At 48.1% G+C, this 10,937-nt stretch overlaps 1 protein-coding gene across 1 annotated transcript; it reads left to right on the top strand.

Annotated features, from left to right (window-relative positions):
* The first annotated feature begins 964 nt into the window (after positions 1 to 964).
* LOC119816223 (40S ribosomal protein S21-like) lies at positions 965 to 1,264 on the top strand. Its single transcript, XM_038332660.1, has one exon. The coding sequence runs from the start codon at positions 965 to 967 to the stop codon at positions 1,214 to 1,216; it is 252 nt and encodes an 83-aa protein (XP_038188588.1). The 3' UTR covers positions 1,217 to 1,264.
* The last annotated feature ends 9,673 nt before the right edge of the window (positions 1,265 to 10,937 follow it).

Raw genomic sequence — 10,937 nt, 5'->3', positions numbered from 1 at the left:
GTATGACTTTGCTGTCAGTATTTGGGAAGTGGAGGCAGATCTCTGTGAGTTGGAGGCCAGCCGGGCCTACAGAGTGAGTTCCAGGTTACATAGGGAAACCCTGTATCAAATAAATAAATAAAATAAACAATTAAGAGCCCCTTTTCACCCGCATTTTTATCTTAGAAGGTTTGTAGCCGGTTGGTGGTGGCACAAGCCTTTAATCCCAGCATCCGGGAGGCGGAGTTCTAGGACAGCCAGGGCTACACAGAGAAATCCTGTATTGAAAATCAAAACACCTTTTAAAAACAAAATCGATCTTGTTGCATGATGACTTGTCCTGGATAGATCAAATCCAGCTGCTTCTGAGGAGGATGCCCCAGAATCCATGGCTGCCCATACTGAACTGTGTCCCTTGCTACTGCAGACAAGCCTGGACCTCCCAGGCCCACCCTTCTGGATCCCAGGGCGCTAGGACCCAGATGACTTCCAGACTAGTTACAGCCTTTGACTCCTTCAAAGCTCTGAACCACACTTGGGCAAAGATGGGGAACTGTACCCATGGCAATCTCAGTTGTGTAGAGACTGGGAACCAGCCATGACTCAGTGAGTCCTTGTAGACGGATTGGTGGCTGTTGAATGGCTCTTAGGACTTGGAAACTTGATTAGAGATCAATTATAGATCAATAATACTAGCAGAATTTTCTAAACATGCTCTTATTTCTACTTTATACAAAATTAAAAGGCAGCTGTCCATCTGAAAGAATAGGAGTATCTGAGAAAGAAGAGTCTTTTTTCTTTCCTTCCTTCTCTCTTTCTTTGGTGTGTGTGTGTGCGTGTGTGCCTGTGTGTGTGTGATGCGTGTGCGTGTGTCTGTGTGTGTGTGTGTGTCTGTGTGTGTGTGTGTGAGAGAGAGAGAGACATAGCAGACATTAGAAGAGTGGGTCTGCGCTCCCTCGGCCTAACGAGCAGGCAGGACCTCAACATGCAGAACGATGCCGGCGAGTTCGTGGACCTGTACGTGCCGCGGAAATGCTCCGTGAGCAACCGTATCATTGGTGCCAAGGACCACACGTCCATTCAGATGAACATGGCCGAGGTTGACAGGGTCACAGGTCAGTTTAATGGCCAGTTTAAAACCTACGCTATCTGCGGGGCCATTCGCAGGATGGGCGAGTCAGATGATTCTATTCTCCGATTGGCTAAAGCTGATGGGATTGTCTCCAAGAATTTTTGACCAGAAGAGATCGGGGAAAATCTGTCATAAATAAAAGTGAGAAAAAGTTAAAAAAAAAAAAAAGAGTGGGAAGGGAGGGAAAGACATGGATCATGCTTTCTGTGGGTCATGGGCCATGGACGGAGGCCTGGGAGTTTGTCATCTGTCCTCTGTCATGTGATGTTTGCTGATTGTCACAGAACCCGATTATCTCTGTTAGTTTTGGCTGCCAACTTGATACAACCTAGAGTCACCAGAGAAGGGAAATCTCAAATTGGCCCGTGGGGGCATCTGTGGGGGAGTTGCCTTGATTGCTAATTGGTACAGCTCACTGTGGGCGGCACCATTCCCTGGGTCTGTGGTCTGAGCTGTATAAGAAAGCTATAGGCAAGCCAGCAAGGCCCACTCATTCCTGGTTTCTGCTTTAAGCTTCTGCTTGAGTTCTTGCCCTGACGTCCCTCAAAGATGAACTGTGACACAGAAGTGTCAGTCAAATTAACCCTTTCCTCCCCGATGGTCGGTCTTTTCCTTTCTTTCATTTTGATTTTCAAGACAGCCCTGGCTGCCCTGGAACTCGCTTTGTAGACCAGGCTGGCCTCGAACTCACAGAGCTCCACCTGCCTGTCTCCTGAGTGATAGGATTAAAGAAAGGCATGCGCCACCCAGAACACCGGGCTCTCAACTACCTCAGAACTTCAGAGAAGCTGACGTAGTAGGCTGGTCAGGGAGCAAGCCTGTGGCTCGAAACAATCACGTAATTCTGTTTCCGGTTACAGCTGCTGGGTCCTAGGCAAGTGACCCCTGTGCCCTTCTTGCTTCGCTGGCAGTTAGGATAACAGTGGTGTCCCCATGGTGAAATGGGATCTGCTCAGGGAGATTTTTCCACAGCTTTTGTTTTGGTTCTTCCAGGGGAGAGCCCCTAGTGGGCTGCCAATCATTGTCAGGAGGTTCATGCGAATAAGCCAATCAGAGGCCTCCTCTTTCAGCTGACTCCCGGGAATGTATTTAGCACTGTGGTTGGTAACCTGAGATGCAGCTATGGCTGATAGCCAGTTTCCTCTGGTCCAGGAGCTTGCTTGCAAAGTGATACAAGACTGAGAGCGGGAAGAAACTCTCGGAGCTCAGCCAGACCTGAAGGCATAGTCTAGATTGCCTTAGTGGAGCCGATACACTCCCCACTAGCCTGGGCCTGTTTCAGCTTTGTCCTGTCAACCTGAGTGAGGGACTAGTTCCTAGAATTATTGTTCTTTTGAACGAGTTCCCCCTAATTTTTATTTATATGTCTATGTCTGTGTGAGTGTATGCTACACACGTGTGGGTGCATGTGGAGGCCAGAAGAGGACGTCAGATCCTCTGGAATTGGTTGGGAGCTACCAGATGTGGGGAACGTGGGGGTTCTAGGAACCAAACTCTGAAATAGCAGGAAGCGGTCTAGCCACTGAGCCATCTCCAGCCCCAAGGGTGCTTGCTAGAACCAAGTGACCGCTACGTGCACCTCCCAGGACAGTGCCTGAGGTGCCAGCGAGGGTTCAACACGTGTTAATTCACGTTGTAATGAAGGCTGTGTGACAGGCTCCGCCCTGGGCACCACCTGGCAATGAGAGGTGCTGGAGACTTGGTACCTGCCTTGAGGGTCTCACACTCTAGTGAAGAAGACAGAAAATCAACAGGTGTAAGACACTGTGACACACAATTAGGACCTGGGGCCTATGACAATACCAAAGAACTAATGGTCTAGGGGGGGAAGGGTGGGCTGGGTAGGCTGGAAAAGCTTTCTAGCTGACTAGAGCCCGGGAGGAGTCTTAATGATGGGGCAGACAAAGTGGGTGTATCGGAAGATGCTATCAGAGTCTCCCGGCACCCCTTCAGTCCTGGATATGACTGAGACTCCTACCCTCACCATTCTTTGGGCACAGGAGTAAAACTAAAAGCTCCTGTGTAGGTCGGAATGTCAGGGGACTAACACTTCCCGGAGGATAAGGATCTATAATACATATTTAAACACCCCTGAACTCCATAAGAAGACAGACATTCCACTAGAAAAGCAAGGCAAAGCCTTCAGCAGGCATTCCACAGAGGAAGCCAGTTGACAACTCATGCCTATGGTCCCAGAGTTTGGGAAGCTAAGGCAGGAGGATTGTTGGGAGTTTGAGATTGGCCTGGGCCTTAGAAGCACTGTCTCAAACAACACAAAAGTTTTCCAAAGCCTTTACGCCTTCAAACTTGGCCACACAAAAACCAAGCTGTCGCTGGGCAGAGGTGGGGCACGCCTTTAATCCCAGCACTCAGGAGGCAGAGGCAGGTGGATCTCTGTGAGTTTGAGGCCAGCCTGGTCTACAAGAGCTAGTTCCAGGACAGGCTCCAAAGCTACAGAGAAACCCTGTCTCGAAAAACCACAAAAAAAAAAAAAAAACCAAAATCAAAAAAAAAAAAAAAAAAAAACCCAAACCAAAACAAAGTAAGCTATCTTTAGTAAAGAACCTTGTAAAGAAATACAGCTGAAGGCTGAAAAACTGAAACAGGAAAAAAAAAATCACCAGGCCTTTCTAACAGTTAACACACTGACGCATGGGAAGCAGTAAGAAATATCAGGAAACAGAGTAATGCCCTTGCCCAGGGAGCGCTTGGTCAATTTCCTTAGTCAGTTTCCACAGAAGTGAGAGAGGACTATGTGAAGTGACTCAGAGTGGCATGAGGAAAGAAACTGGATGAGGGCTCCACCACTGGAAACCGAGCATCGTGGTGGCGCACGCCTTTAATCCCAGCACCGACGAGGCAGAGGCAGGTGGATCTCTGTGAGTTCAAGTCCAGTCTGGTCTACAGAGCAAGTTCAGACCAGCCTGTGGTTACACAGTGAGACTCTGTCTAAAAAATAGGGCTAGCTGGAACCTCAAACTCCTGGGTTAGGAGCTGCCTGGGGCCGTCTGTTGGAAGCTAGTGAAGTGAGGGATGGGTGGACCTTGAGACCTGAAGATTCCAGTCCTTTGGGTGTGTGTGAGGATCCATAAGACCATACGCAGGAGGAGGCTTTTCAATCTTCATTTCGAAGTTTTCATTCACTGAGAATTTCTTTTTCTCTTCTCCCTCCACTTCCCTCTGGCCCCCACTCCAAGACAGGGCTTCTCTGTGTCCTGGCTGCCCTGGACTCTCTCTGTAGACTAGCCTCACAGAGATCCACCTTCCTCTGCCTCCTGAGTGCTGGGATCAAAGGCACACACTCCCACAACCTCCCCAACGCCTGGCAAGAACTGATTTCTATTAATTCTACTGTGCGACCGAAGTCCCAGTGAACTCCTTCCCATGTATATATCCACTTATCCTGGCACTGGTATTAGAATACATTCTCCTTTCCCTAGAGATCTACAATATAGCTGGGCCTGGTTCAGGGCTTGGAATGTGATGGTTTGAAGGAGAAATGTCCACCATAGGCTTGGATGGTTGAGCACTTGGTCCCCAGTTGGTGGCGCTGTTTAGGAAGGTCTAGGAGGTGTGGCCTTGCTGGTGGAAGTGTGGAACTAGAGGCAGGCTTTGAGAATTTTATAGCTGTGTCCTACTGCTGGTTCTCTTTTTCTTTCAGCACTGGAGAGGTAGAAGCAGGCAGATCTCTGATCTCTGAGTATTGGGCCAGCCAATACTCAGTTCCAGATCAGTCAGGGTTAAATACTGAGAGCCTGTCTCAAAACAAACAAAACAGAGTGGGAGAGAAGTCTCAGTGGTTAAGAGCATGGGGCTGCTGGCTGGGTGGTGGTGGTGCACGCCTTTAATGCCAGCACTTGGGAGATAGAGGTCAATGGATCTCTGTGAGTTTGAGGCCAGCTTAAGAACATGGAGCTGCTGTCATAGAGGACTAGGGTTCAATTCCCAATGACCCACATGGTACCTCACAACCATCTCTAACTCCAGTTCCAAATGATCGAACACCTTCCTCTGGTTTGTATGGACAGCAGCCATCAGCCATGCACAGGCGCACAGATATGTGCAGGCTAATGCTCATACATAGGAAATAAAAAAAAAATGAAAAGAAACCCTGAAATTGTCTTTTGATTAGACATGCAATCCCTTAATGCTTTTACCATTTTGTTTTCAGCATGGGGCATTGAACTAAGGGCCTTGTACATGCTAGACAAATGTTCTACCATTGAGCTATTCGGTCTCATTGTGTGAGCTGGGGTCTCGTCTCACTCTGCAGCCCAGGCTGACCTTAAACTTACAGTCCTCCTGCCTCAGCCTCCTAGTAGCTGGGATTCCAGGCCTTTGCCTTGCAGCCTCATTCCGTTTACATTTATTGGCGCTGCTGCTGTAATTTGGGAGCCTGTCTTGAGGTTCCCACAACCACAAGGAGTGGACCTATAGTAAACCCTGGAGTAGAGAGAACCACAGTAAACCCTGGAGTGGATGCTGTAAGCTCTGGAGTGAATGCTGTAAACCCAGGAGTGGATATCATAAATTCTGGAGTGGAGCTGTGGTAAACCCTGGAGTGAAAGCTGTAAATCCTAGAGTGGATACTGTAATCTCAGGAGTGGATACTGTAAACCTTGGAGTGGATACTGTAAACTCTGGAATGGATACCATAAACCCTGGAGTGGATACTGTAAACCCTGGAGTACAGAGTAGCCCTTCTCTATCAGAGTCATTCTTTTCAAGCAAGCACACAGAGTTGAGAGGCACAAACATGGAGATACAAGGGAGGAAGGAGACAGCTGCCTAGCAAGCCAGATGAGTTGAATCTACCCTGGTGACCAATGGGGTGACAGATGTTGCAACCAGATGGCTCTCTTGTCTAGTTAATCGCTACATTTGGATTTCTTCTATGACATATGATTTATCCACATGCTAGTATTAGGTTGACTTATGTGGTGGTTTGAATGTAATTGTTCCCCAGAAGCTCATAGGGAGTGGCACTATTAGGAGGTATGGCCTTGTTGGAAGAAGTGTGTCACAATGGAGGTGGGCTTTGTGGTCTCCTATGCTCAAGTCTCCTATGCTCAAGCTGCACCCAGCGTGGACACGGACTCCTGGGAGTCTGTTGCCTGTGAATTCAGATGTAGAACTCTCAGATCCTTCTCCAGTACCATGTCTGCCTGCAGGTCATCCTGTCCCACCGTGATGATAATGGACTGAACCTCTGAACTGTAAGCCACCCCAACTCTCTGTGGTCATGGTGTCTCTTCACAGAAATAGAAACCCTAAGACAACTTAGGTTACAGAAAACTCCAAATAGTGGTTCGAATATCATCACCATTATCGTCGACACCATCATCATCATCGTCAACCACGCAGCAATCCTCCTGTTTCTGCCTCTGGGGTACAAGGATTGAAAGTGTGCACCACCATGCCCAGCTTGGCTTGTATCAAATATAACTTTATTTCTCGTAAAGTCTGGTTCCCATACTGTCTTCAGGGATTCAGTTTCTAAATTCTAAGCTTGTGCCTTCTGTCTTCAAATTTGTCTCACAGTTGGTAAGCTGGCTCAGTGGGTAAAGGCGCTCACTACTCAGTTTGACCCCCCCCAGTTCGAGCCCTAGAACGCATACGGTAGAGGAAGAGAACGGACTTCCGCAAGTTGTCCTCTGACCTCCACCTGTGCCCCATGGCACACTGTCGCCGCCTTCATCTCAAGCTCCAAGATGGTCACTGAAGTGCCAATCTTCACAGGCTCATTCGGAGGAGTAGGAAGGGAAGAAATGTGGGGGGAGCGGTAAGAAGGCTGTGCCGTCATTTATGTTTCATTGTCCCAACTGAGTGAGCTTTTATCTAACAGCAAAGAAGCCAGAGACAGTTGTCTTCGGGCTGAGTATGTGGGTGACCTGAACAAAGTGAGGGTGTTCTTACTGAGGCGCCTAGCAGTTGGTAGTCGCGGCTCACCACAGTCTAGTGCCCAAAGGCTCAGACCAGTGACTCAACCTTTAGCATGGTACCAGGTCCTGAGAGGGCTAGTCTGCCATCTGGTGGCCAGCTGGCCACACTGGAAGCGGTTCATTATGGAAGTTAACCCAGATAGGTCCCCGTGGGAGCAGACATTTATTCTAACTCCGCCTGCTATACTTGTCTCAGAGATCTCAGGAGGGATTAACAAATATCTAATGTTGGCCAGGCGGTGTAATCCCAGCACTCGGGAGGCAGAGGCAGGCAGATCTCTGTGAGTTCGAGGCCAGACTGGTCTACAAAGGGAGTTCCAGAACAGTTAAGACTGTTAACACAGAGAAACCCTGTCTCGAAAAATAAACAGCACCAACAACAATAACAAAATATCTAATGTCATGAGATCCAAAAAGCATCACTTTGGAACAGAAGTCCCATTTTCTTTTTCAGCAAAAAAAGTAAAGGCAAGTTCGTCACCAGAGTCCCCTGGCTTTACATGTCGGTGATAAAAGCTACTGAGGTGTGGTTAGTGGCAGGCAGAAGACAACCTCAAATGTATCCACAATGAAGAATTTGGTGTATGCTCTAGCCAGAGTCCAGTCTGAGGAGCCACTTCTCTTCCATAATTCACAGCTCAGGGAACATAAAGTTCTGTTCTCGGTGATGGTCAGCTTTAATTGTCAGCTTGCCACAGCCTAGGATCACTGGAGAGGAGAGGAGCGTCTCAGTGACAGATCGCCATTGTTGTCTTGCTCAGGTTGGCCTGTGGTTGAGGTGCAGAGACCCAGCCTGCTGTGGTTGACACTGCTGTGTGTTTGGGGCTTGGCCTGGGGAAGCACAGAGAGAGAGCTGAGCAGTGAGCGTGCATGCATTCGTTTCTCTCTGCTGTTGACTGGGACTGGGATGCGACCAGCTGCTTTGGTTCCTGCTACCGAGCCTTTCCCACAAGAGTGGGCTATAACGATTCGGAATGGTAAATTCAAATAGTGAGTTTGGGATAGTAAGCCGAATAAGCCCCTCCTTTGCTCAGCAGCTCTTTAAATTGTGGTATTTTATCACAGCAACAGAAGTGGAACCAGGGCACCCCCTTCTTAAGACCATGGTCTCTGCTTCTTTAGAGATTTTAGTCACCAAGGAATCATGTTTCCATCGGGGTACCCCACAAAAAAACCACTGGTTTGGAAGATGAGACTCACATCTGGCAATTGCATAGTCCTTACTCCTTATGCATGGTTGAACAGACAGACAGACACAAAGAGAGGCGGGGAATGAATAGCTCTGAGATGTGTTCTGGTTGGCATAGTAACCAATTCTTCCACATGAAAACCCAGAAGTCTGTCTCTGGACCCTCTGAAACTCCCTGAGCATCTTCAACCTCCTTGGCCACTTGTAAACGTTAATAGGGTGTGACATCTGCTCAGCATGAACGGCTCAGGCCTGCCTCGGCTCCATCCCGAGTGGAGTGTGATGATCCGTGACGGCAAACCTCAGATTGTTCAAGTGGCACGCTGAAGGCCAAGGCCACGGAGTGGGGAGTGTGTGTGTGTGTGTGTGTGTGTGTGTGTGTGTGTATGTGTGTGTGTGTGTGTGTGTTAGCATGCTTCAAGGCATGCATTGCAGAAACCAGCACCTCAGAACTTATCTGTATCCTCTCTTCTTGATCTCTCATGCTCAAATTTCTTGCTGGTGTTAACCCTTGATTTCGGTTGTTTGTTTGTTTTTGGCAGGGAGGTTTTGGGGTAGTGAACTCTTCAATTCAGCGTGTAACTGTAGATTATCGAATGGAGTCATGACTAGCATGGAAACAGGAACATCACCCCAGATCCCCCATGCAGGAGTGGGATGCAGCAATCAATGGGATGGTGAATGATCCCTTAGGAGCAAAGGATAAAGGATATATATATATATATATATATATATATATATATATATATATATGACATGGTCTTTGTACATAGGCCTGGCTGTCCTGGGACTCACTATATAAGCCAGGGTGGTCTCTGTCCCACAGATCCACCTGCTTCTACCTCCCAAGTGCTGGGATTAAAGGCATGCTCCATAATGCCCAGTTTAAAGCAGTTCTTATTTGATTGGCACGTGCCTACCTTAGCTTGGGTGACACCACTTTATGGTATTTTCACAGAGGTCTTGGAAGGGGAAGTGGGGTGGAAATGAAGTGATGAGTGGGCTGTGAGCAGACACCAGAGATGCCCCTCCAGCCGCCTGCCGTCATGAGTGGGCTGTGAGCGGACTCCAAAGATGCCCCTCCAGCCGCCTGCCGTCATGGCTTCTTGTGCTCCAGGGCTTTGAGACCTGGAGAAGGAACTTCCAGGCACCCAGACAGCTAGGACTTCTGTCTCAATGTCTGAAGGGGACTTGAATACTAGGCAGAGGTGGCCCTGAGTTATCTGAGTGCACTGTGGCAGACGAGTTCTGGTTCTTTTGTGGCAGCTGCAGAGAGGTGGGTCCTGGTGCCAGCATGGTCCTGGCTTCTCGGTGCTGTGAAGGGCATTGGTGGATTCATGTCCTGGCCACTGGCAGAGCGGTTCTGGAGTTAGTGGTGGTGGTGGCAGCTCTCCCGACTGGCCGGTTCTGCACTGGGTCTAGAGTTGTTTGCAGTAGCCCAGCATCAGTGTGCTTCTCAGATGTTCCGGTACGTCTGTAGCCAATCTCACTGCAGCAACACCCTGGCCCCTCTGTGCCTGCTGGGCAGACTGGGATCCACAGCGGAGCCTCTGCGCCTGCTGGGCAGACTGGGATCCACAGCGGAGCCTCTGCACCTGCTGGGCAGACTGGGATCCACAGTGGCCCTTCTGCACCTGCTGGGCAGACTGGGATCCACAGTGGCCCCTCTGCGCCTGCTGGGCAGACTGGGATCCACAGTGGCCCCTCTGCGCCTGCTGGGCAGACTGGGATCCACAACGGAGTCTCTGTGCCTGCTGGGCAGACTGGGATCCACAGTGGAGCCTCTGCGCCTGCCGGGCAGACTGGGATCCACAACAGAGCCTGTCCTCTGATTCTGCCTCACCTCCTTCGTCTCTTTTCACGGTTTATGAAATGGACATATTTTCTTTAACTTACTTGAAAATTATCATGTCCTGGGCCAATGAGATGGCTTGGTAGATAGATGCACTTGTTTAAAAAACCTGGTAACTTAAGATTTGGTCCCTGGAACCTTTGTGGAGGTAGAAGGTAAGAACCATCTCCATAAAGCTGTCATCTGAAATCCACATGCAGGCTGTCACAGGCAGCCTCCTCCCTACTCACACACAATTATCTATATAATATAGCTTATTATATCATATATTATATAATAACACCACATATTATATTATAATAATATAGTTATATACTATAATATATTTAACATAATATTATAATGTTATATTTGATTATATATTATGTCATATATAATTATATATCATGTATAATATTATAATATATGTAATTAAAACTTATTTAAAAATAAAAATATTTCTTGGTCTTCTTTACCCATAATAATTACCATCCACATTTATGATAATTTCTCTAGCCATGTCCATTTCTCCTCTCCCTCTTTCCCACCCCATCTGTTTCTTAATTATTGAAACATCCTCTCATGTGGTATGATATGATGGACTCAAGCTTGCTATGTAGCAGAAGCTGGACTTGAACTCTTTTCAAAAAAGTTATTAGTTTGTTGTTTGTTTGTTTAGTGAGGTGGGGCCTCAGTATGTAACCCTGGGTAGCCTGGAACTCACTATGTAGTCAAGGCTGGCTTCAGACTCTCAGAGATCTGCCTACCAATGCTTCCTGAGGGCTGGGATGAAATGGGTGCACCACTACACCTGGCTTATTTTTTTATTTTAGTATGAGTGTTTTGCCTGCTTCTGTCTGTGCA

Source organism: Arvicola amphibius, chromosome 6, assembly GCF_903992535.2.
Source record: "Arvicola amphibius chromosome 6, mArvAmp1.2, whole genome shotgun sequence".
Classification (NCBI taxonomy): Eukaryota; Metazoa; Chordata; class Mammalia; order Rodentia; family Cricetidae; genus Arvicola; species Arvicola amphibius.
Note: the sequence above shows the minus strand (reverse complement) of the source record. Positions and strands in the feature narration are given on the sequence as shown.